Here is a 27,574-nt window from a genome sequence, read left to right on the forward strand (position 1 = left end):
GAAATATAATACCATATTTTTTAAAACACTTTTAATAACCACGAAAGAAATCACCGCCAGGCAGCACATTAAAAAAAACCCATTTTGTTTATTGTAGACAGACACAAAAGGTTGTTAATAAAGAAATAATGCAAACGATCATTTCAGTCAGTAAATGCAGTATACAGGAGAACCCTGAAGATACATTTTCAATGCAATCTTTCACTTGAAGGCGCATCAGAATGCTTCCTTCCTTACATCCACCTTCGTCTTCCCCTTCCTCAAAGATTTAAAAAACCCAGAAACCCAGCTGATACTAAACAGGAAACAGATGCAGACAGGGCTTGTGTTATAATAAATAAACTATGGAGAAACTGCCCTGCAGTTGCAATGAGATCACTGAACTTTGACACTAAATTTTAAGTCGGATCTAGAAAAAGATTCTTTGGTAAAATGATCTATGAGTCTGATTTGTAGCAACCTAAGATAATGTATGTTTAAAAACCACAACCAACATAACCAACATTGTTATCTTTCACTACATGCTGTAATTTCACATCCTCACTCAGCTTTATGAGTCTCTACTCTCTACCAACTCAAAGTTAACAGGTATATTTACTGTCACTCATTCTCAAATTGTCACAATCTTAACTTACAACAACATATAAATCCTTTTTGTTGAATTCCCACAAAGGATTGCACTTCCTCTTACCGCTCAAGTCAACATGACGTCTAATATTGTACATACAGGCTTAATCAAGTAACTACATGCTTGTCTTTTCTATAATGTTTATGGTGTTCCTATAAAAGTGTTATCTGTGATGAAACTCAGTAGCTGATTCTGACATCAGATAAATATTTTTTGCTGTCCAGCAACAAAGCACCGAGCTTCAGTCAGAGCTCCGGCCTTTTAAGATTTGACGCCTCTCTGCTGTCTCAGTCTTTGGGGTGAAAGGAGGTGGTGTTTTTTTTATGGGATGACTCGATGTATCAGTTGTTTGTCGGAGGCCTTCTCTTCATCATCAGAGCCTGGGTGGGGGTCGAGACGGCGGGGGTGCTCGGGGCCCAGGGGGTGCGCGAGCTGGGGGTGGACCCGGAGGGGGTTGGAGCACGGAAGGGGGTGCGCGGGAGGGCGGCGTGGTGCGGGGCCCCCTCGACGGAGGCTTCGTACGGGGGACAGAGTTGGAGACCAGAGGTCGCTCTTCGGCTGGCTCAGGAGGAGGAGATGGAGGAGGAGGAGGTGAGGGAGAGTGGTGTGTGCGAGGTGGAGCCCGGTTGTTAGGGGTAGACTCTCCATTTTTGACCCGTTGGAAATTAATACAGCGACCCTGCAAGACACACAAGCAAAGGGATGAAGGTTAAAGGGACAATATGTAAGAGTTTTAGTTGAAAAGTTAACTAAAAACATCCACAGAATGTGAACAAACAGCAGATTTGACATTATGATGTCCATGAGTTATGTTGCAGAGCTATCTACTGATGTAAGCATGCTAACCAGCTATCCCCAGCTCGTCCCGGTCCAAAGCTCCTGTGCTAGAGGTGTCGACGCTAACAATCCTCTGATCCTTGAGCTCCCAGTTGGAAGCGCTAGCTGCACAGCTAACTGAGCTAACTAGCCAAGGCAGCTACTAACTGTAGCAGTTAGCGGTTACTCTGGTGGTATGCTGCCTTCCAATTTTTTTGACTATGAATTGTAACATATTGCACCTTTAAAGGGACAGTTCACCCCAAAATCAAAAATGCATATGAGTTCACAGAGCTGCTCAAGTGTGCATCTAACCATGAATAAGAAGGCTGTCTAACTAAGCTAACTAAGCTAAATAACGTTACAGCTCAACCTAGGATGCCATTAAACTTTCGTTCCTTTACTTGCACACAACAAGGTCTGTGGATCATCTTGAGTAACTATCATTATTTCTGGAGAGAGTTTGCCATTTAGTTTGTTAAATGAATATATTTATTTATTTGCCGCGTTGAGCACTGTGAGCCGACAGCCATCTAGTTCCATTATATTTGAAGGAAGGCAGGCTATGTCTCCAAAATTCTGCAGCTCACACCAAAACAATCTGGGTGGATAAATATCATTAAATGTTGATTTTGGGGTTGACTGTCCCTTTAAACCGAAACGTTGCATCATCGTTTCAAGACAGAATACAGATTAAAATGGGTCTTAGTGCAAAATCAATGACCTCCTAAGATCTACGAGCCAGCGTGGTTTGTGTGAGTCTCTGCCCGGCTCTGCTGACAGAGGCGTGTGTGTTCGAGGCTCCCGGAGGGCACACAGAGCTGCTTCTGTCTTCTGTCCACACCTGCACTACAATAGCTGTGATGCAGGCGAAGACGGGCACCGACAAAGTTATCACACACACACACACACACACACACACACACACACACACACACACACACACAAGCACACACACTTTCTACAGTCTGCAGCTTTCCCCATTTCCCCTCCTCTTCTGAAGGAGCCTCTGCTGTGACTCGGCCTCTCTTGATGCAGAACAGAAAGTGGTTTATGTCTCTAATGTGCTCGACTTGTTGGAATGTAAAGAGAGGATTTCAATATCCCCACAATAGTTAACAGAGGCCTCTTGGCGTTTAACATAATTTACTAGTCCGGGAGAATGGAACGCTTCTCTTATTGTTCTCATTGATGGCTTTCCCTCTCTGTTCTCTGCATCCTTGTGCAGACACACACACACACACATACACACATACACACACACACACACACACACACACACACACACACACACACACACCTGTCTTGCTCAGTCAGTGTGTGAGGGATGGAGAGTAGGTCTCTGTGTCACAGACCCTTGGTGGTCTGATTATAACACCTTATTAAACAGAGAGGCCCTAAAGTCACACAGGGGCCAATAAGAGGACCCCAGCAGCAGTAGCTTTGTGACTCAGGGGGGCCATTGTGTGTGTGTTTGTGTGTCAGGGGGTCTGTAATTGATTGGTGGGGGAGCCCGGTTGGGCGAGGTGGGGGTTGACTGCTTCAGTCTTGTCGCTGGGGCTGCGGTGAAAGGGCCAGTTTGTGAGCAGCAGAGCAGCAGCACAACACCAGAGACAGCATATGGACACAATGAGAACACAAGCTCATGAATATGAGTGTGTTTGTGTGTGTGTGTGTATGTGACTGTAAGCATGCCTCCGCCAGAACATATGGCCTGAATGAAACCTCGGCCCCATGAATAACACAGGGAGAGAAAGGTTAGGGGTCTGGCAGCAAGAGAGCACCGAGAAAAACGTAGGATTGGTGGTGAAAAGAGCAGCAGAAAGGTGGCGAAAGAGGAAGTTTTTGGATTTTAAGTAGATGATGCACATAGATGGCCTGTGTGAGAGGTCAGCAGTGTCTCACATGTGATGGTCAGCCTCCCTGTGTGCCCCTTTGGCTGTGATGTCTGTCACTGCCTGCTTCCTCTCTCGGCGATTGTTTACTTCAAACCCTCGACTCCTTTTTAGGAAAAAAACAAAACCCTGAAACACCTCCAGCATCCCTCTTCACACCCCATCCTCTGTCTCGCCTCAGTTTCTTCTCTCTGAGCCCCAAGACTTTGCCCTCCTCTCACAAACAGACACCCAACAGTCAGATACTTTGTGGCCGTTTACAGGGAACTGACGCACACACACACACACACACACACACACACACACACACACACACACACACACACACACACACATTTGTCACCATTATAGTAAAGAAAACAGGAGAAAGAAGAGAGAGCGGAGACACACATCTGACCTGACAGCTCTGCCTGTCACCTCGCATGACATTACAGCGATCCACTTGAAAAGGAAAACGCTCCGTGTGTACTTAACACATTTCATAGACTACATATGCTGCTCTGAAACAGGGAACACTTGTAGTGTCAGGATAATGGATCATGAACAGGGGGACCGGCTATTAAAGGGTCAGTTTACCCAAATTACACAAAAGCCATTTATTACATCGAGTGGTATCTAGACATGTAGATAGTAGTCACTGGTTTTCTGGTTATTGTGACAGTATGGCCTTAAAATAATATAATAATAATAATAACAATCGTATTTGCTTAAAATAATATTACAATATTTTTAGGCTATGATACACAATATATACTGTATATACTGTATCGTGATATTTTTAAATCACTTAGAAAACACATGACAAAATCAAATATCCTGATATTTTTGACCAAATACCCAGGGATGGATAAAATAAAAGGAGTACACTAGGCAGAATGCATTTTTAGATGTATATTTTTAGCTATTTATATTTGTCATGTAAAGGAAAATGTATGTGTGTATTTTTTTTTTTTTAATGAATAGTCCTTTAGGAACATATCAAAATTTAAATTTAGTTTTAGATCTGAGATTCTTTTAGCTTTTTCTATTTTAAAAATATTTTAAAAATGCCAATTAAAGAGATCCTGCACAGCACCTGGATATCAATTATGCAACTGTAGGGATGACTATTGGTACAAAATATCGTTACAATGAGACTTCTGATAAATATTCATTAAAATGTGGATAAAATGACAAAGAACAAATAGAACAGTCTGATAAGTTCAGGAAGTCACATCACTTCACTGTAATGCAGCGTTTAAAACCAGGAAACGACAACACTTGCCATAATCACCAAATAACGCTATTCAAAATCTAAGCATTTTTCTTTCTTTTTTTTTCATTTAAAAATGTCAGTGTAATGGTAAATAACTGTGTGATACAGGGGAGAGATATCTCAGAAGCTAAGTTAAACCTTAGTTATGTGAAAAATTAGGCCTTTGTTATCCACTAAGAATCTGTAATCTGTCATACACGCCTTCATTACATCCGTTTAGATTACTGTGATTCAGTATTTGTATTCCTGTCTCAGTCAATACAAACTTTCCAAACTTTCGTTTGAAATGCTGCAGCAGGACTTATCATGAATTCCAATGGAAGGATGCAAATAATACCTACTGCAGCATCTCTACATTGGTAACCTGTAAGTTTAAGAATGGATTTCAAATTTTTAATGATACTTTTAAAGCACATTTGGGGTCGGCTTGTTTTATTTGTTTATTTGTATAATTTTGTACTGTTTTTTATCATTTGTCTGTAACTTCTCCTGTTTTTATGTCTTTGTAAAGCACTTTGTAACTTGTTTTTTGTCTGCATAGCTAGATACCACTGTTTTCAAATTTGGGTGAACTAATCCTAATAGAGGGTGAAGAAGGGGAGGCGCCGCTGTGCTCGTTTGTGCCGCCCATGTGTGAGGACGGAGGGACGGTGGCCGCCCTCTGGTCCGCTCTGTGCCGAGCGACGAGGCCATCGGTGCCATCAGCTCTGGGGACAAAAGAAGGGAATCTCTTCTGTCACAATATGGCTCGTGGCCTTTCAACTCCCCATCTGTTTGTGTGACGCTCGCTCGGGAGAGCTGACACACACGTTACAGTGACACGCACACACAGCAGGGAGAGATCAAATGCGAACAGGGAGCGTGGCAGAAACTGGCAGCCCGCTGATGGCCGTTTGCAGAGGCAGTGAGGTAGGAGTAATGTGGGGAGAAAGCAGGACGAGCTCCTCCCGAGCTGCTGGTTAACAATCTGCATCAGGGAGTCAGATCCTAATAGTCATCGCTGTGCTTTTTGTAATTCTGCTCAGCTGTTTGTCATCCAGCTGCGGTTTCTTGCTTCTGCAGAGATGTTTGACGTTACCACTGCGAGGAACTCATGTTGAGAATGTAAATCTGCGCCTGGCTTTTGTCAACGTGTCAAATGATTGTCGTCTTTCATGTCCGATATGGCAACAAAAGTGGATTTCTTTCCTCTCCTTTCTTTCCATGCGAGAAGTAGCGTTTTATTTTCCGCAGTTAATGGCTCGTGAAGGGAGTTGTAGGGGTCATTGTTGAGCGGCTCTGTGAACCAAGTGCCTGACAAAGACTCCAGAAACCTCTGTCCTGATGACAGAGATGAATTGTTCCGCTTTCAAAAAAAAAAGTTCCAACATGGAAAGAAGAGATGAAACCAGCGACGATGACCAATTTTATGGACTCCAGATCCAGCAGCCGCACACACTCACACTCGCACTGTTAACATGAATCAAAAGAGAAAGATGAATCACGCCATTCAGAGAACAAATCAATAAATTTCACGGCGATACGGCCTCGGCTACGAGAGGCGACAATGAAACCATTTACAACGGAGCAGATGTTTCACCATGACAACCGGTATGATGATGAAAACATGTCTGTGGGGTTATGGGACGCCATACAAGGGGGGGTCAAGGTTAGATAACAGGGGCTGCTCTGCTCTCACACACACTTGTCTGGTGATGTCATGATTTAGGACTTTTTGAAGGTGACCAGTATAAATACGGCACATTAAAATTTGCAGCAGGATTTTTACAAGACGCCAAGAAAAAAGCCTTAATCATCCCTTCAAAGTCATAACAGAAACTGCAGAAGTCATTTTCTGGGAGTCACAGGGAATAACAGGGCGAGGACAGAAGAGTACAGTACTCCTACACAATGGAAGCTTTGACGGAGAGAGCGGTATCAGTAGCTCATTGATTCTCTGTGTGTGTAGAAAATCAGCACTGAGCTGCTGTGTTGAAGCCGTCCACGCTGCTCACCGACACACGTTGTCTTTAAGCGATGTGACGGACAGAAAAAACAGAATGCAGATGCCCAATTGTCCACATAAACCACGCTGGAACCTTCTGTACCATCCAAGCTGCTCGTAAAAAGCTTTTAAGTGGCTGTTACCCACAGAGCAATCCCTGAAATTACACATAATTACCAAATTATAGCTTGGTATCAGTCATTTAGCCTGTTTGCTGAACACGGGATTTTCTCTTCTTGTTTTAAAGGTGAAGATAAAAATGAAATGTAAATGTAGTGGTGGGGCCGGCTCACCTGATCTCCAGGAACTGGTCTCATCAGCGATACCTGGTCGTATCCTCTCCTGAACAGAGCCCACAGAGCATCTAGCTTCCCCTGGAGGAGTAAAACATGGATGATAAAAGACATGTCAAATAAAAGGAATCAAGACACCACCTTCAATATTAATCAAACTATAAGACTAACCTTGATGGGTGAGTACCACCTATTCTGCTGTGGGGCACGACGGGGTGGTTTCCGAGGCTTGGGCTCCCACGGTTCAAATTCCTGCTCTGGCATCTTTACAACAGCATTTTTGGGTTTGTCCAACTTCGCACCTTCCTCAGTGGACCCCTTCTCCCCCCATCTCACCTGAGAAAAGCCTCATTAACATGTATGTCCTTTTAAACGCTGAAAATGTGCGAGTGTGTGTGTGTGCGCATGCGTACCTCCATGCGTTTGATGCCACCCACTCCTCTTCCTCCATAGTAGGATGCATCCACTGTGGGCCACCTCTTCTTGGGCATCCCGTCCTCATCATCTGATTCCTTAGAGAGAGACTCTGTTACATGGCGCAGTTCATATTCTCCCAAACATACACGACTATCAATAATAACACCAGTGGGGTAAGAAGTACCCAAAAGTCATACTTGAGTAAAAGCAAAGATATAGATATAGATATTTATATAGAAAAAAAAAAATTACTTTGGTGGAAGTAAAAGTCACCAATAGGAAAAGCATTTTAGAAAAATTCTTAAATATCTGATATAAAATGTACTTAAACGTACTACAAGGAGTTTTTATCTGGTTATGAAACAGTCTCAGTTTAACACTGATGCCTCTATACGAGCTAAATAAGCAAACAAGGTCATCAGTGGGGAGATTGGCTATTTCTGAATATGTATTACAGATATTTTTAAAGCCTGTCACTGGGCCGGATTCCGATTTATCCAGGTCAGATAAATCATAAAATGTTAACTATTTATTTATTTATTTATTGAATGGCAGAGTGCTTAGGATGAAGGTCTCAAAGCCTGAGAAAAGAAGCTGCTCTGTCGTCTGGTGGTACGGCACTAAAACAGTCTACTTTGTTTCATTTTGTCCACAGGGGCCACCAGAATCAACAAAAGTGAAAGTTCCATGGAGCATTTTTTATGTATCAAAAGTAATTTTCTAGCAATAAATTTACTTAAGTATCAAAAAGTAAAAGCAATACACATATATTAACATGTGTATATGTATACCATACACTTTGGGTTATCAGCCTGGTGATATTTGATATTCTGCATTTTTCTGATTATTGGAACCAGTGTTTTTTTATCCAGTTACCAATAATAAGTGAAAAATGCGGTCCAAAGTTGCCTCCAAAATGTGGTGGAGTGAAAGTATACAGTAGCAGAAAATGGGAATACTCAAGTGAAGTACAAGTGTGGTGCTATGTAGCAAACCAGCCCATGTTTCCACAGTTTTGGGAGTAGCAATTGCAGTTAAGGATGCGTCATCAACAGAGGTCATTGCACAATGCACAACAACTTGTGAGAGTATGACATGCACACTTTGGTAATGCTCTCTCAGGTCATGGAAAAAATTCAATTTTTTGCTTCCAGCTGGGTGTTTATTTTTGGTCCAAATGCTCAGAACGGTTCAAACTCAGGTGAGAAAAGAAGTCTTACTGGTTCTGGAGGAGGAGGTGGTGGAGGTTCTTTGATCACCTGAAGAAAAAAATATAATAATCAAAATATAATCAAAGAAATAACCATAATCACAAATACTGAAGTCTGAAGTTCAAACTTACCACAGTGCAGCAGAGAGGCCAGAACCACCACATGAGCAGCAGACCCAACAGCAGGAACACCACCAGCAACGATATGAGCACAATGGTGCCGTCAAACTACACAAAACACACAACGAGTGGATTCAGATCAAACCGAACTAAAAAACAAGAGGCGAGAAAAAGGTGAAAATGAAAAGCGGAAGTACTCACAGCCTCCTCTGATGAACAGACACAACAGAGGAGACCTCAGAGAGGAAGGAGAGAAGAAGAAGACTGGAGAACCGAGAGAAAATAAGAAGGTTGAAGGGAAGTTTGTTCAAATAAGGCAGCATGCCAGAGGGAAATATCACAGTGAGTTGTTGTGATAATGCAGAGTATACACACACAGGATGTACTCACACATTCAGTAGTAGTGATGTGAACAGAGCTGGTGATGTAGGAGAGCCCCTCGTTCATGCTCACCTGCAGGTAGATCACCCTGCAAAACATGAACTCATGACCCATCTGATCATCTGACACACACATCACACACTTGAGCGCACATCTGCTTGTGCGCACACATTCATGATTTGGTTTCAGGACTACCGTTCGAAGCTCGCCCGAGGTGTCAGACACATTCCTCCAATCCGCTTTGTCCGTACTTGCTGCTTTATAAGCAAAAACATGCTGACATAGACACAAAGCTAAAGCCTTTAAAGAGGTCAGGGAGTTCTCCACCCACAGCAGGAATCTCTTCTGTTTGGATCAGACCCAGACCTCTAATGTGGAAACCACAGACAGCTAAATGGCTTCTTATTCTCCAGTATTCAGCGCTGATAGCTCCACCAAGATAGGCCGGGCGGGGACGGGAGCAGTGTGTAGTTTTTGGTTGGGATGATGACGGGATGGTGGTGTTGATGGAAGCAACAGGGTTGAGTTAGCGGAGAGGACGGCGCTGACAGGTTATTCATGAGGCTTTTAAGAAGTATGAAGAAAAACAAGAGCCAAACAGGCGGATGAGGGTTGAAAATGCAGACAGCTGGATTGTAGTTACAGGCTCGGAAAAGAATGGAGAAAGGCTTCTTGTGCTGTTCTTATGGTCCGGGGGTTGGGGGGCTCAGACAAGGGGGGCTTTGAGCTCTGGGTCTGGATTTGAGGAGGGGGGCGACAAGGGGGAGGAGGTCACTGCAGGGTGGGAGGGAGTAGAGGAAACAGAGAGAGAGCGGGGGGATGGTAGGAGGAGTGCCTTTCCTGTCCTACATCCCTTCAGCACCGTCCCTCCCCTCCGAGACCCCCGCTTCACTTCCTCCATCACTGAGTCTGTTTTCGCCCCCCCCCCCGTATCCTCTGTAGCCCGTCTCATAACTCATGCTGACACTGACTTCGGAGGAGGAAATTGGCGGTGCAGGTGCCACTCATCTTTCCTTTGACTTCTTTCCTCCCTTTTCTGCCCCCCCGACCCCCCTTCCTCATGATACGGTCAGCCCTCCTTTCAGGCAGGCAGGGGACGCGGTGCTATCAGCCCCTCTCTGACAGAGAGATCTCAGCCCCTATCAATCATCAATCTGCCCACTATATATGTCTTTGCCCTGTGTGTGTGTGTGTGTGTGTGTGTGTGTGTGTGTGTGTGTGTGTGTGTGTGTGAGGGAGGGGGAGCTGCATCCGGAAGGTTCCCAGTCAACATAGATTTGTGTGACAGCAGCGTCAATGACTTCATTACATGTGATAAGACTTGCGTGGAGCAGGAAGAGTCCCCAAGACCTCAAGACTTTTATTTTTTCAACCCAAAAACAGGAAGCAGTTACAGCACCTACAGTATAATGTGATCTGAAATGTAAGGGTGCTTTTGAGGACTGCAGCATGATTATTTTCATTATTGATTAAAGCAACATTATGTAACTTTTTTTTTAACTTAAAATAACAGCTTTAAAATCATGTTGATGGTGCAGTGTCTTGTAACAGGGTGAATGGTGTCTCTGTCTCAGCCACTCTGTCCCCCCGTCCCTTGTTTCCGCACTATGTAACTTCAGTGAGAGGGTAGATCACACCGTTACATACACGTCTACTTGTTTTCAACACATAACATTGTTACGACGTAATGAGTTTTGTTTGTAGTTAGCACCTACATGACAATTACTACATAATGTTGCTTTACATGTGAGGATTTTCTGCTACACTTTGTCATTTATGATAGAATATTAAGAGTCTTTGGGATTTGGACTGATGGTTGGACAATAAAAGAAATTTGAAAATGTTGACTTTAGTTTCTGGGAAATTGTGATGAGCATTTTTGAATTTTATTGACATTTTATAGACTAAATGATTAATGCATTCATTGTGGAAGACACCATTCACCTTGTTACGAGACACTGCACCATCACAGTGATTTTGAAACTGTTATTTTAAGGTAAAAAAGTTACATAATGTTGCTTTAAGAAGCTGGAACCAGCCCGTTTGACAATTTTACTTGAAAAATTATCGAAACTATTATCCAAACAGTTGGCAATTTATTTTCTTTTGATTGACCTGTCAATCAATCGACTAATCGTTGCAGCTCTACTTAATCATGATGTGTTTTCATGGTGATAAATCTGGTGATCTAATGAGGAGGAGGATTTTGATGACATTACTACAAACATCACTAATTTGGTCTGCGACAGGTCACACAGGAAATCATTATATGTCACAAACACCTGTCCAGCTGCACAGTGGCACTTTGGTTTAACTACATTTTTCCATCCACACGTTATTGCATCGCAGCCCAGAACTCATCAGCCAGCTGTTGGCCTCCTCTGGGCCCTTCAGCCATTCACAGCTGACTTCCTCTTTAGAGGCACTCAGGGTGTTAGGCAGTGTTGACTCGGCTCTAATGGGCTTCTGTTACACGGAGGGACGCCTCCTTCAGGCACCATTGCAGTGTGTAATGATGCCCCCTGTTCTGCCCTGCTCTCAGGAGGAGCAGCACAACCTGACTGGCAGACGTAAGGACCGAATATTCGCTGGGTTGTGAATTAGGTGAATTGTTTTACTGATTCTAATTCTGTCTTTTTGGTCAATCCCTCAAGACTGTGAGTAACAATTAAAATTCCACATCCGTTATAACACGTGTGAGTAAAATATACTGTGTGAGACAGACTCTTAAATCTCCCTGCTGCCACAGCGTGAAAACAAAATGTATTTTTTCCCTCATCTCTGAGCAGTACTTCCCCATCAAAGCAGTACTTCTAACTGGCGGACAAGACAAGCTCAAATCACGCTAGAAATCTGAGTGACAGCAACAAGACAGATGATGACTGGGAGGTGTCTGAGGCCGCCGGCTGGAGTGTATAATTATGCACAGGACTGCAGGCAGCGGGGACGGGAAGGCTGCCGGGCCTCGGTCGTCTCCGAGCTCAGCCCACAGCATCGCTCTGTCTGCCCCGCAAGAAACTTCTGCTCTGAATCACCGGGAGCAAAGCTGGAAGCCCTCGGAGGAAACTTTACACTGCCCCGCCGACTCCACTCACACTTTCGCTCTCCCAAAGTGTCAGACAGAGATTGGGATACATCACACACACACGCAAATACACAGACACGGTTGCGAAGGTCCTCTCCAGCAGGCTCTCATTAAGTCGTGTTCCTGGGCTCTACTCCTGTTGTCCCCTTGTGATTGGTGTCTGGCTTCGTTAGCTGTGACAAACACTGATTGATCACAGACACTCAATGACTTTGGCCCTAATTTGTTCAAGGACGGCAGTCTTCTGTGTCCACAACAAACTTGTGTGCAGCTGGCAAATATCTGGGCTCAGGGTGTTACAGCTGAATATGGAGAGTTTGGCAACTGGAGTGATAACTGAGAAACAGTGTGGGGGTGAAACGGCAGCGAGAGCTAAATGAGATGTGCAGCTTACCTCCCAACCTCCTCCACGACAGGAGCAGGACAGAGCAGGAAGGTGTCTTCTATTCCAGCTGGTCTCTCATCTGCACAGGGAAAAACAAAATCAGACTTTATGTCATGGACATTTTAACAACTCCGGCACGGTTTCCACATTCCTCTTCAATGCACAAGCCAAACCAGAATCTCATGATACATTACAGTATAATGATTAATCCATTAAAGCAATCTGATTTAATAAGAAGCATTCAGAACAAATGAATCCATTAGAGTTAAGTGTTCTGATGATAACTATTAGTTTGTATTTTCCAGAGTGAAATATTCTCAAGGGAATAAACACAAGCAGGAAGTCCTAAACAAGATAAATCACTGACACAACCTTTTGCCTAACAGCTTCTGATAGTCACTTTAACAGAGATGTTGATCCTGCCAAGCTCTGCAGAACACATCCTGCTCTTTTGTGTGTGTCGCTTGTGCAAGTTTGCAGGACTTACCCACAGAGTGTGTATCATTCAGTTTGAAGCTGCAGAGGACCTGGTCAATGTTTCTGGCATGGAGAAACCCATTGCCTCTCACCACCACCTGGAAACTCTCTGGGACAAAAACGAGAAGAGTGCAGGCACCATTAGAGACACGATCACATATTTTCTGCTATGTTTAGAAAATCTGGGGCATATAAGAGGTCAAAATTAGCCTCCTATTTTAGTTTGAAGTCAAACAGAATTTCTGGTGAACCATCATGGCCAGTGCTGACCGCCTTCCCCTCTCTCTGATGTGCTCATGTTAAGCAGCAGAAATGTGTGCACGCCCCATTACTGCTTGTTTATATCTGTGAGCTTGTGCGTGTACTTGTGGATAGGCCGTAATAAGCTCCAATGGTGCTAATGCTAAAAGTGCTGCTATTCACAAATATGTGCTGTGCAGTAGCCAGAAGGTGTGTGCGTATGTGTGTGTGTGTCTTTGACCTTTAGTCTCCCCCAGGCCCTGTTAAAGCGCACTGACAGAAGCTTGCCAGCATATGCTGCAGTGTCTATGTGGCTGCTACCCAGCATATGTTAGAGAGCGAGGAAGAAACACTTGCTTAAAAACATGCCTGCAGGGCTGACAACAGCGCGGCACTGTCAAAGTAGGTCTGACCTTACCTATGGCGCCATTAGCACGTGTGTGTGTGTGTGTGTGTGTGTGTGTGTGTGTGTGTGTGTGTGTGTGTGATGATAAAAACAAACTGGTGTACGTACAGTATGCGTGACTACCTCTATGTTTTTATGAGGAATGTGAAAGCGTCTGCATGTCAGGATGTGCATACATGAATGTGTGCATGCATGTGTTTGAACAAGCTTGTGTGTGTGTGTGTGTGTGTGTGTGTGTGTGTGGTTTCTGGCTGTGGACCAAGGTTTCCTTTAGCATTTGCCACACCTTTAACATTTAAAGCTCCAGCGTGAAGATCACTGGGTAAAATCATCACGCGGTGTATATGTGACAGTGTTTCCTTAAAGGTCAGACATGCTGCTATGAAAAGCCATAAACACAGATACATAAACAAGGGCGGAGCTGAGAGGAGAAAAAACAAACACCACTTTTCGTTCTTCTGCTGCACGGCTTTACATGTTTACAGATGCTGCGTAAAATGTTGAAGAGTGCAGCTGGAGCAGATCCAGGAGGAAATGTGGTGATGCACAGGACAGACGGAAATTAAAATTGGGCTCTCACAGAACAGGGATAAGTTGTATACATTACATATGCAGGTATTAAATGCATTACACCTTAATGTGTGCAGACAGTGCACTTATCCAACCTCAGAGAGATAAAACCTCAGATAAAAGTCAAATTCCTAACTTCCTGCACACAGCCGACCTCATCCGACCGCGTCCTGTTTATTTACAGATGTTCAATGACTTGCAACTTGTCAGTACTGCTCATGTCATTTCCTCAGCTACACTCAGATTCTACATGTGTACACACACACACACACACACACACACACACACACACACACACACACACAGCCTAATCATTTACTGTTAACCACACCCTACGTCCTCTCCATCCCCCTGCCCTCATTTCACTGTAAAACACGACCACAACAACCGGAGAAATAAATCACGACTATACCATATCACATTAGATAACTTGGATTGCATTAACTTTCACATTAATTGATAGTTTATGTGGTTTGTGGTGGTTTGCAACCTCAACAATGTGCAACTTAATTAGAGGCCTCAGCACTAATTATTCCCAGCACTCACTCGGTGCCATGGCTGCTTTAGCAGTCCGGCCCCTTTCACACAATGTTAGCATCAAATAGCATGAGCTGCGACTGTGACAGAGTGCATGAGCACATGCCCAAAAACACGACTCGGTGTGGAAATGGTACATGGCGGATATTTCTTCAGTGACTGATTTTGAGACTAATTCTTGGCTTATTTTTAAAAAGGTAGAAAATTCCCTATGGCTCTGCATTATTTCCTCCAGCAGTGAAGCAGTACACTACATTACAACATGTAACAGTTTGACATCTATCAGAAAATAATCTTATTCGTTCATTCATAAATAGTAAATCTTAAGTCATTTTGAATATTTCAAAAAACAAAATGTTTGCTAAAAGTAATCATTGTAAAATAACCCTAACTCTGTTGGTTTTCAATAGAGCTGCAACAATTAGTCAATTAATCGATTAGGGTTAGCAACTAAAAAAAATTGTTGCTAACTAATTTATTTTGATAATTTATTTATCTTTTAAGTAATTTTTCAAGCAAAAATGTCAAACATTTTCTGGTTCCAGCCTCTTAAATGTGAGGATTGCTGCCTCTCTTTGTCATTAATGATAGTAAATGATGAGTCTTTGGTTTTTGACTGTTGGCTGGACAAACAATTAGACCATAGGCCAATTATCAGCATGACAGATTATCAGGGCTGATATTCAGTGATTCTGTGATTTTTGTGTCCAATTATTGATAAAATAATTAATTTTACAACGTCCTACTTTGGCTCTGATGCCTCTATTTGACTCTATTTGATTGGTTACACGTCACAAGTCATAGCCTATCAACACTGAATATTCTAAATCTGCAAAGTAACTAGTACCTAAAGTTATATACGTTTACTGCAAATGTATATCAGTTCCAAAAATCAGTTATCAGCCCTGAAGCACACCCTAGAACTTACTGAGCAATTTTCAAATTTGACATTTTATGGATTTAACAATTAATCAATTAATAGTGAATATAACTGGCAGATTAATCAATAATAGAAGAATCCTTGGTTGCAGCCCTAGTTTTCTGAACATCTTCTTCACACACCCTGACACACACACACACACACACACACACACTGAGGCTTGATGGGCTAAAAGGTCAGTGCTGTCAGACACATGGTGGGCAGGGACTGGTGGTGCCCTGCTGACATGTACAACACATGTGCTGCTCCTCTCTGCTTTCTGTGGCCACATGTCCATTTACATCTACACCTGAACGCTTGACAAGGATTGTCTGAATGTGTGTCTGTGCGCGACTATAACACATGTACACGTGTGTGCACGTGTGTGTTGTGCGCGTGGAGAAAAATGGGGTACGGCTTGTCCGAACGGCGGCTCTTCAATCACGTTAGTGCGACGGGACAGTGAAGGGCAGGGAGGGGCCACGGGAGGACGGGACGACGGGGAGGAAAGGGTCAGGCGTTAATGAAAGCAGCAATCTCTGCTGTCATGTTAGATCTAAGGCCCAACTCTCACTGTGTGTGTGTGTGTGTGTGTGTGCGTGTGCGTGCGTGTGTGTGTGAGGGGAATCGGTGCTGTCATGTCGGATAGTGTGGCCCAACGTTCACTGTCCAGTCTGATGGCCTGTTTGCAGGCAGCTCGGTCTGGTCACTTCACATCAATGTGAGGGACGTGTGTGTACATGTGCTGGAAGATGTGTGTGTTGGTGTGAAGCATGTACGGTACGTGACTACATGCAGGCAGAGAGACAGACTGTCACAATACCTATGTAATATGTCAGTATATGCCTGAATATAAATGCACCAGGATGGATGGATGATGGTTATATTCAAACCCTGTCCACAGTCTTGCATTTCAAAATAAAAGCAAACTCTTTGCTAAATTGTGACAAGTGCTTGACAACAACATTATATCACATTATACTAAAAACAATATGTTTTCAGTGAGGGGAAAAAGAGCCTTTTATTTCTCCACAGAAAAATGTAAAACATAGGAAGGAAGCACTGGATGTCTAAAATAAGACGCATCATGTCGAAACAAAGGGGAACACAGTGCACAATAGGCACGTGCTCAGCACATTACAGTCTCTGCCCTTCATTAATTAGGCCAGAATCAAGTCTTGGTTAAAGTGGGTCCTTGGTTTCTTAGTTCACTGACCATTATGCAGCTCATCAATCGAATAATAAATGAGGCTGTTGGAGGATATTTGGGCACACGTCAGCTGACACACTCGAGCTCTGGCACCAGATCAGAGAGTCTAATTATAACATGTGATTCTTTATCATTCCTGCCTCACTGTTGTCCTCTCAAGACAACATTTTCACTCCTCTCCTCTCTCCATATCCTCTCCCCTCCTTCATATCCCATAATGGATGCTAATCTCCACTGGTTGTCTTGGTAGCGCGGCTGCAAATGCACTCTCTTAAGTGAGTCCTAATAAGGTCATGTCAAAACTCATCCATCCTGCTGGCTACACATAAAAGCTCTCTCTCATCGTCTCCCTTAGTTCCTATCCTCTCTCCGACTGCCTAAACTGTCCAGAAGCAGCAGAGCTGGACATGGCAGAAGAGGTTGGAAGAAGTACAGTCTTGAAAGAGCCATTTTAACATATATGAAGTGGCAAACTAGGCCAGAGACGCAGCCATGCTTAATGATTCACAGCTAATTCCTCTGACCAACACCCATGCACCCCCCCCTCCTATTTTTTGCACACACGCTGCGCTGAAGCGGCTATGCTAATTTCCCCCGGCCGTGAATGACAATACGCTCTCTGTCACTCCGCGGTCATGAGCGTCCATGCAATTACTCAACCTCATGTTCCACTCCAGAGGCTTTAGATGACTGTCATCTGACACAATCGCACACCGGGACGGCCCAGTGTCCTAACGAGGAGGGGGAAGCCTCGGCCCCTCACACCTCTTACCTCCTGCGCACACGCTCGACGGCTCTGCCGCCAGGATCTCTATGCAGGACTTCTTGATGATCTGAGAGACAAAAGGAAAAGGAAAAAACAGAGTCACAAGACAATTTAATTACATAATACAATTTTGTGTGTGTCTCTCTGTGTGTGGGTGAGTGTTTGTGTGAGTTAACATGTGGTATGTACATGTCATACCGAGTCAATGATTCCCCTGAGGGCCTGGAAGCCTCCCCACACAGGAAACACGTGTTCCATAGTGTCTGCAATAGTCGCAAGCTTGAAAAACAAACAGCCACAGAAAGAAAATAATCATATTTCCGTTTTGATGTATTTGCATCATCTTCAATATCCTTCGGTGGATCCTACCTGGGTCTGGTTGAATTCCTTGACTCCTACACAGTAAACAATGGCTCCCATAGACCTGGCCCTCTGCGCCTGCCAGAAAACAACAGATAAAACTCTCCCCCAAAACACATCAGACTCGGTCTCAGTCCACAGTATAAGTACCAGACAGGAGATAGAAAACAATTTGTAAAACAGATTAGCAGCAATTGTCAGCTCTGAAAGGAATCCGACAATGAGTACTTTCAATAATAGTCCCAGGAACCAAAATAAAAAGCCCACAGGAATTAGTGAGCAAAGCAAATTCTGGGAAAATAAAGTAGTGCATCTTGAACCTTTTAAGTCACGTCAAACAACTGATGGAGCACCAAAAAAGGCAAGTCGTCTCACGGGGCTCCAGGGTGCGGCTGTTCTGGTCGCACACGCACTCCAAAAATCTTTTTTCGTTGTGCCTAAATTTTGGTACGTCTGATTTAAAAAAGTGTAGCCCGTCAAAATATATCTGCGGTGATCACATTCTCTTGTTCGAGTGTATTGTGCAGTTATTTGCACCTTCGGCCCTGTTTAAAATCATTCACATAATGTGACAAGAAATTCAATTAAAATGTATTATTGGGAGAACCTTAAATTATGTGCTGATGCACGTTTATGAAAACGCACCAGTGCAACCCAGTGTTAAAGATTGGAGTCTGGAGTCATGCATTAATCATTAAACAGTCTAAAAAACTATATAAATCACGAAGAGCATTAATAAAGTTAGTTAGTCAGTATTTTGTCTAACCCCCTCCAACCCCCGTACTTGACAACACGTCTTACCTCTCGCTGAGCTGTGTCAAACTGCCACTCATTCAGCTCTCCGTCGGTCAGAGCGATGATAACGCTGGCCGTTCCTGCAGAACACAAAACGTTCATGTTCTCTGAGACAATGCATCACACGTGGGCTAATGTGATGAGAATATTAGACGGCGCTTACCGTACTTCTCTTGATAAATCTGGGTATTAGCCTGCAATTGCAAAGAAAGTGTTCGTAAAGATATGAACTGGTTTATTGATTTATTTACCCCCATTTCAGATAATGCAATAGCCTACACTGGGTGTGAATATACTGATGTTGTTTCAAAGCCAGCACATACTCAGGGTGGTCAGTATGCATTCACTTGAGACGTGTCATATCAAGAGCGATTTATGAGTGAAGATTTTCAAGTGCATCAATCTTTCCTTCACCTGATTGGATGAAAGATCTGTGAGAAAATCATTCGGGGTCTGAGCCACTCCTCATACTGATCTAATTAGTTGTGGATCCAGCTGCCAGGCTCAGTTGATCCTCAGTCAATATTTTCCAGAATAAGCTAGAGTGATTTAGACTGGCATTACCAATGTGCTGGGTCCTCAGGCTCATACTTACCATCTCCAGGCCTAAGTTCATAAACGTGTCTCCTCCAGGGATAACCTTTTGCAGCGCCCTTAAGCCTTCATCGATGGCCTCCCTGAAGGGTAAACAGAGACACAGCCTGATAAAATACACTGGAAGAAAGCTGCTCTCAGGGAAAAGGGCTCGCAACTAATTGTGTGGCTCAAGTAGCATCCAAGGTTCAACCTCTGCCAAAGTCGTCCTCAGTGGACTGAATGCAGTGCTTTGTATTCATGGGCTCCCTGAAGCTGGATGAAATTTGTATGCAATTAAATTTCGAGTTGCGAGAAAATCTGTCCAGAAAATCAAATTTTCCAGAAGTAAAAAAATAAACACAACAGGAGAAGACATGTCTGCCAGTGCAGTGTAGAACAACAGGGAGGGAAAGATCCAGCTGTTGGTCTTACCTGTTCTCAGTCAGCTTCATGATGATGTTTCCTCGAGTGGAGAAGACGATGAAGGACATTCGCAGCATGGGGCTGCAAACACACATTTGTTTTACATTAACGCAGGAAAACACAGAAAACACCCAAATTCTTGAATGACTAATTCGGCTTTTACCTGATAAACTTCTCTGCCAGCTGGTGCACAAAGGAGTAAATCTCTATCCAGTGATGCTTCACACTTCCAGATCTGACAGAGAGCAAAAACACAACCTTATATGGAAGAAATGGGATGTTGCCACGGATGAGTAATTATCATCAACCACAGCCAATACCATTTTATTTAATTGAATGCAGGATCACTGAGAAACATGGCCAGCTCTCCAGTGAAGTTTGAGCTTATTTATACAGAAATAAACAGATAAATGTTTTGTGTCTGATGAGTTAAAAATGTGACTGAAACTATGTCAGTTATCATCTACATGCTGTAGGGATGATGACCATGACCATGATGGCTACTGACTTTAGAGTCCCCTGATGTTTTGTGTACTTCCAACATGAAGTCAACTTTTTGGGTTTTGAGTGAAATGTCTCCAGAACTATGGGATGGATGTCCATAAAATTTGGTACAGACATTCCTGTTCCCCAGAGGATGAACTGAAATAACTTTGAGGATCACTACATTCAATCTAGTGTCGTCAATGGGATACCATTTTTTAATTTATTTATCTATATTATTTATATATTTAGTGTCCAAAGTTAAAAACTAATGACAATCCCCTTAACTTCAGCTAATTTTGTGTTCAGTGCTTGGCAAGTGTTAGCATGCTAACATGTTGCTGTGCCTTTAAGCCTCATAGTGCTGCTAACATAGCATAGCTTCAGTACTTAGATTGTGATACTTCAAAAACATGACATTCCCATCAGCCTAAACTGTATTTTGTATTTAGTGCTAATTAGCCAGTGCTAGCATGCTAATCGATAAGATAGGCCTGGGCTACTTTTCCTCTAGTGGCACCATGAGATTTACCTTTTTGGCTTTAAGGGAAATGCCTCAACAACTTGTGAATGGAGCGTCATTTAAATTTGGTGCGAATTATAGCAAATGTTAACATGCTCTCACATGATGCTAACACAAACTATGATGGAAGACTGATGATGAATATAACATATTACCCTATAAACATAGTTTTTAGTATGTGACAATAGCTAATGTTTTTTAGCTTTTACCTCAAAGCATTGCTGTGCCTCACAGAGATGCTAGCATAGCACACTCAACATACTATGTATGCTAGCCTACTCTTAAATGCTTTCAATTTGAAAATCTCTTTTTTTACAAGTACAAAGCTTAGATACAACACACACAAACACCACCATGCTAAACATTTGCATGTTAGCAGTATCATTGTTAGTATCTGATTTTAGCATTTAGCTTAACTTAAACCATCACTGTGTGTGGCCTCAGAGATACATGGCTGTAGACTTGTATTTGCCAAAGCGGGCAAACCTGTGACTAAAACCTTATCTATATATTAATACTATAATGATTTAACCCTAGCTTAACCTTAAAAGAAAACAGGTGACAGCTATGGCCGTCACTTTTCATAGGATGTGATTCAAAGATAATGTTATATGATGCAAGTGCATGTCCACAAGCAGATGTGTTTCAGGAACAACGCGACGGTTCACCTCCTCCACATTCGAGGACATTCCTGCGACCACTCAGTCACATTCCATTACTTCGGACAGTAACCTGTCAGCGGTGAGAGCTGCCGGTTAGCCTGCTACACGCTGCTGTGTCCATGACAGTCTCCTTAATGAAGCTCAGTCCCAGGGGGCTGCTAATGGGGGCTAATTGCTGCTGGGCCAGAGGGTTGAGGTTAGACAGGGACAGATGTAGCAGTCTGCCTCTAGCAGGGACCATGTAGCAGGCAGCTGGCCTGTGTGTATGTAGTATCTGTGTTTATAAGCGTGCATGTGTGTGTGTGTGTGTGTGTGTGTGTGGGAACAGATGGTCCCAGCGAGCACAGCCAGTCTAACAACAGGTTGGGGGTCTAGAGCGTGAAAAGGCTGTGACATGAACAACAGCGGGACACAGAAGTAACACTCAGCGGGGGGTAAATGTGAGTGTGAGTGTCTATTGAGGAGTGCAACATCAAACAGCTTCTACACCAAACTCAGAGAGGCTATGAGTGTGTGTGTGTGTGTGTGTGTGTGTGTGTGTGTGTAACAGGGTCATAAACTGAGTGAAAGTCTGAGCTGGTTAGACGATGGCTCCTTTGTGCCTCTCATTTAACCAGTCACTTGCTCCACTTATCCTCTTCCCTGCAAGTCAGACATGGTCCCCTCGGGGAGCCCATTTCCAGCTTTGATGAAACAATCTTGATAACTTAATCTTAGAATTCACACTGATACACAACAAACGCTCAGTCTAAATCCAGTGTGCAGCACAGACAGTGTCTAAAAACACAGCAAAAATAATACATTCTTGCAAGTGTTATTTTCATCAGACTGAGACGCACCCACCAGACTTGGTACCGACAGCGATACCTTGACTTCGACACCGATTCCTGAATGATGCTTTTTTCATACCAATTTTATGAAATCTGTTTTCACAAAAGATTACATTACACATGGCGAGCCCGTGTCTGGGTGTAACCAAGTATTTTTCCTGCATGCCTCAAGACAGCCGATCCCCAGCACTATAAGATCTTGGCAAAACAAGACTACTGGCTCAATGACGCTGATGATATTAACTTCTTAGATATTGAAATTCTGGTATCGAATGACAAGACATTTTTCAATACTTGATAGTATCGAAGTTCAATACAGCCCTAACTGGATTACCCTTATATTGTTTACCATGTGTATGAATGACTGAGGAGGAGTCGACCTTATTAGTATCATTAGACCTTTTCTGTGTGGAAATGACAGATTCATCAGTTAATTAAATATCATCCAGCTTGTTACATGCAAAGCTTTGCAGTATTTCTGTTTAAACAAAGATTAAACAAAGTATTTGGAAATATTACCTCGGCCTCTGAGCATTTTTCATTATTTTCTGACAGGTTTTGAATTAAATGTTATCTAATTAATCAGATAAAATGGTTGAGAGATTGATCACTTATAAAAATAATACCTCTTGACGCTGTGAGTGAATTTAACAGGTTTTAAATTAGGGCTTCAACCAACCGTTTAATTTTTAGTCTATAAAATGTCAAAAAAAAAAAAAGTGTGAGAAATGCTCTTCATAGTTTCCCAGAGCACAAAGTGACGTCTTCACTGGACCAACAGTCCAAAACCCAACAACTCTTCACTTACAGTCATAAATGACAAAGAAAGCAGCAAATCTTTACGTTTAAGAAGCTGGAACTAGCAAATGTGTGACATGTTTTTCTTGAAAAAGTGATTAAACAATCATCAAAATAGTTGCCAACTAATTTTTTTTGATTGATTAATCAACTAATCGTTGCAGCTTTGTTTAAAATTTTGCACATATTATGAAAACTCTGATTCTCAGCAGATTTATAAAGCTACTTCATGTACTGTAAACACTACATCTTTACTGCTTTCGCTACAAATCCAAAATCACTGCCATCATCCAACATATTCAGTAGCGAGTCTTCACCGTTCTACCTCCACAGTTTGCATAATACCAGGGCAGGATCTCCTTTTCTCTGCGAGCACTTGGACCAGTGAAAACAAACCTCTGTTCAGAACCCAGCCATCACACACAACACCTATTATTCTATTTGTGGGCAAAACCAGATCCAGAGGAAAAATGTAGCCTGGTATTTGGTGCCGGTCAGACATGGAGTGTAGGAATGCATGGAGCAGATAGTGCTTTGATTTTTACTAATGTTCACTCTGCACACACATTCTCAGCTCAGCGTGCATCATAATCTTCTGGACGATGAAGACAACAAAGTGAAGGGATGAGCGCCAGTGTAGACATGTAAAAACATCCCCGAATGATTTTATCGGATGCTGGAGCATCAGATTAGGTCACTGCGTGGCATTTAAGATCTGAAAAACAGGCAACAAGTCGGTACCATCTCGGGGGGAAAAGAGCAGAGGCCTCCTGAAGGCTTGCTGAAACATGCAGGTCCAGACAGTCAAACAAACAGAGGCGTACCAGAGGTTTGGCCATGCGGAACATGCCACGCTCCCCGGGCTCCTCCTAAACTTTTTGAAGCAAAGGGTAAAGACTGAAGAGAGGCTGACAGATGTTTGCCGTGGACGTCAGAAAAAGATCACGAAACGTGTTGGAACCGAAGTGAAATGTCACTCAGCGTGCCCACCTCACAGCTCGGATCAACTGAGGACAGAGGAGCTTTTTAAAACCATTACCTCACCGTATTCCCAAATGTTACACACCGACACCACAGTGTTTAACTGCTGCTCCGCAAAATCACTCGGCCGCTCTCTTCAAAACACTATTATTTTGTAATTACAACCTGTTAGGGCAACAAATTCAGCCATACCTTTTATTGCAATTCAACCTCTCTCTCTCTCTCTCTGCTCTCTCGCATGTTTTGACATGTCTGATCGTTATGTGTCCGCGTGCTAAATTTCACCTTGCAACTGGAGCCGAGATTCAACAAAAACGTCAATTATAATGTCTGAGCTGCTATGAACAGCAGCAGCGTGAGACCGCAGAGGAGTCACACATGGGTAATTGCTGCACAGGCAGGCTCACATAGCCCGGAAAAGGTGGTGAAAACATCCTCACTCACCATGTGGCCTGAAAGATTTTACTATTGTGAGACTGAAGTACGTTTGCTGGTGCCGCCGAAAAGTCTGTTCGGTTTCAGGCGATAAAGGTGTTAAAATGGCATGAAGATAGATGTGGGGTTTCTCTGAGGGTTGGTATTAATGTCAGAATTAGGGTCATGGGTCTCTTTGTGGCTGAGAGGCGTAAGTAATTGCAAGCTCTCTGATTTAAATCAGGCTGGGGGACCTTTGTTTGTCGTCCCCACTCCCTCATGCCTCATTTCCTGTCAACCCTCCCCTGACTCCTGTCAGATGAAGACAACATTCCCAAGAAACACTTTCCCAAGTCTAAGATCAAGGTTTGGGTTACATTTCTAAAGATGCAGCAGTTGGCCTAAAACCTTCTATACACAGTATAGCTTGAGGCACACTTTAAAGGAGCATTATATAGTTTTGGAGAAGAAATTTAAACTCAGAATTGTAATATTTACAGTATTAATGAGGTAGAAAGACAAACTCAGAAATATTTATCTTTTCCATGACTGAATAAACAAGCTGTTCTCAGAGGAAAATAAGGTCCCAGAACACTGTTTGAAGCTAGAAAGATGGCAGGGTCCGCCAAATATCAACAAAGTAAAACAGTATGAAACTGTGTTGTTCTTTAAGGTCAGTTTGTTTATTCAGGCATGAAAATGAGGACAGTTTTTCAGTCCGTCTTTCCCTTCTGATTAAAATTTCTTCCCCAAAACTACATACTGCACCTTTAAGAAGGGGTTTAAATCATGAAAAGTAAATTAATTATAATGAGGTGTTTTACAGCCTTTTTCTGGAGGGTAAGTGTTTGACATCCTGGTGAATTAAAGGTTAAGTTGAACATAAGGGATCTATGAAGCGTTAAAGGTGCAATACGTAAGAATTGGCCTCCCATACTCAAAACAAACAAGGGGCAGCACACCAACAGAGTAACTGCTGACTTTTACTGCCGTTAGCTAGTTAGCTCGGTTAGCCCTGCATCTAGTGGTCCAGACAGGGAGGTCGGAGCGTTGTTGTTGTTGTTGTTTACACCACTAGCACAGGAATGTTGGATAGGTACGGGCTGTGGCTAGCTAGTTAGCATGCTAGCGTCAGTATCTCTGCAACACAATACATCTATTTAATAACGTCAAAACTGTTATTTCTTCAGATTCTGTTGATAATTTGAAATTAATTTTGAATGTTTTAATTAAAAATAATTCTTATATATTAGTTACAACTTATAAAGCATCCCTCTGAAAGTCTAATGCTGCCAAAATGTCATGTTGTTGTTTTTTTCCGGTGATTTTGTTCCATGAAAAAAAAAAAAGAGATCAACTTAATCAGATTTAGTGTTAATGAACAAAAGACTTGAGACAATGAAGAATGGACCCTGTCTGTCGTCACAACATGTCCGCTTCAGGATACAATCGGCCCTCAGTGGATGAGGAGGAGGAGAACAGCTTGAAGGAGCGCCGGGCCACAGAGCACCGCTGCGGGGCCGCTGCTGCAGCTGTGTCCGCAGGCGTCATCGGCCTGAAACTCTATCCATCCTGCTCGCCCTGCCCACATCCCACATCCCGTGGGTACAGCTCACTCTGCTGCGTGCCTCTCCACTTTGAACCGGACGAAGAGAAAAGAAAAAGCATGCCCCAAAGATTCGCCCTGCTTCCTTCACACTCAGGGTTTTAAACCTTCACGAAAACACACTTGAAGATAAACAATGAGGGTTTAAATAGATTTCATGACCAACGAGAAACAAATTATTTAGGACTGCTGTTCAGTAGACGTTTAAAAGGTTTCAGAATTCACGAGATTAAACTTGTAGGTGACTTTTTCTTAAGGGTCGCTACAACAACAGAAACGCGGAGTGTGAATCTGACTGATGCGCTCCGCGTTTCCAAACAACTGGGCGGTTGCATGGCAATGCGCAGCGATGAGAAAGTAACAAAGCCATAAATAAAATGGGACACTCACTTGTCCAAGACAAAATAGAGGTCGAAGGCGCCCTGACAGGACCTCTCCTCCTCCTCCTCCTGTTGCTCTCCTTTCACCGAGACACCGAGGGAGAAAATTCCCAGCAAAGCCACGGCGAGGAGGAACACGCGAGTCTGCGTCCTCGCCATCTTTCCCGGGTCACTGTTCACTGCTCCAGCTCTGTGACAGCTAAAGATCTTCACATTTTCAATCTAGCGTCTGTTTTCCGGGTCGTCTGTGCGCTTTGTTCCTCGGTGTCCTGTCCCGTTAGACTGAAAGCATTCAGAGAACAGGAGTCCTGCTCGGTTCAAGCCGGGCTGGCTCTCCAAGTCTTCTCTTTCAGCTGAGGAAGAAAAAAAAAAAAAAAAAAGGCAGTGGAGCAGGGCAGGATGGAGGAGAGGAGCGACACCCGAGGAGAGACACAAAACTCCACTTTTACACAGGAAAAAAAGGCTGCATGAGAAGTAGCGAGCAGCTACAGATTGTGCAAAAATACATTAAATAGGGAGAAATATAAAAACAATTTAACAGTTCATGTTTTGAAAGATCAAAAATCAAGTTTAATAATCCAACATATGATCAATTAAAACGATGTCTAAGTCTTTAAACGCAACATCTCTACTGAGAATATGTGCTTTTTAGTGGCCTCAACATAAATAAGTGATCTAATGTCATATTCACTCATCATCGTTGTGTTTCTGAGTTTTAATCAATAATTGGCTCATTTTTGTGCCTCGGAGTTTATGTTTCCAAAAAAAAAAAAGTCCCGTTCAGTCACTGCGTCTGGCATTCTGCCCTCAGATGAAAAAGATAAGAGAGGAGCTGCAGCAACAAGCCCAACTCAGTGATGGGCCTGAAATCAAATCCACCCATTAAAGGACGTGGTGCTGAAAGGTTTGCAAACAGTTCCTGATACTGTTATCAAACTTTCATGCACAATGTAATGTAATAAACTACTAAAACTGGAGGAAATGTTTTCTAATAGAAATATTTTCAGCCTCTCGTGCGCTCCCTCTTCCTCATTAGGGAAAGTTGGCTCGATCACCAGCAGGACATTTAACCAGACCAAAGCTCTGATGCAGAATAATCCATTAAATGCTCATTAGACAGAAACATTTAGTTGATGAATTATGCATTGT

The 27,574-nt window shown here is 43.0% G+C and overlaps 1 protein-coding gene across 1 annotated transcript; it reads right to left on the reverse strand.

Annotated features, from left to right (window-relative positions):
* Positions 1-68: 68 nt before the first annotated feature.
* Positions 69-26,754, reverse strand: antxr1d (ANTXR cell adhesion molecule 1d). Its single transcript, XM_073481611.1, has 18 exons — positions 26,436-26,754; positions 19,912-19,983; positions 19,758-19,829; positions 19,345-19,426; positions 18,913-18,943; positions 18,756-18,829; positions 17,964-18,032; positions 17,793-17,873; positions 17,601-17,661; positions 12,957-13,055; positions 12,479-12,548; positions 9,009-9,087; positions 8,631-8,726; positions 8,509-8,547; positions 7,285-7,383; positions 7,043-7,207; positions 6,872-6,952; positions 69-1,307 (listed from the first exon to the last, which is right to left on the reverse strand). Exons 1-18 carry the CDS (start codon positions 26,582-26,584, stop codon positions 1,002-1,004), a joined length of 1,725 nt encoding a protein of 574 aa, XP_073337712.1. The 5' UTR covers positions 26,585-26,754; the 3' UTR covers positions 69-1,001.
* Between the last annotated feature and the right edge of the window lie 820 nt (positions 26,755-27,574).

Source organism: Pagrus major, chromosome 15, assembly GCF_040436345.1.
Source record: "Pagrus major chromosome 15, Pma_NU_1.0".
In the NCBI taxonomy this organism is placed as follows: domain Eukaryota; kingdom Metazoa; phylum Chordata; class Actinopteri; order Spariformes; family Sparidae; genus Pagrus; species Pagrus major.

What these genes read in the sequence shown, in the direction of transcription:
- antxr1d (XM_073481611.1), bottom strand. Translation starts at nt 26,584, where the DNA reads ATGGCGAGGACGCAGACTCGCGTGTTCCTCCTCGCCGTGGCTTTGCTG. An exon ending in AGGAATTCAACCAGACCCAG is followed by an intron (nt 17,874 to 17,963) that starts GTAGGATCCACC and finishes TTGTTTTTCAAG; the next exon opens with CTTGCGACTATTGCAGACAC. An exon ending in ACATCACTACTACTGAATGT is followed by an intron (nt 8,727 to 9,008) that starts GTGAGTACATCC and finishes TGTTTTGTGTAG; the next exon opens with TTTGACGGCACCATTGTGCT.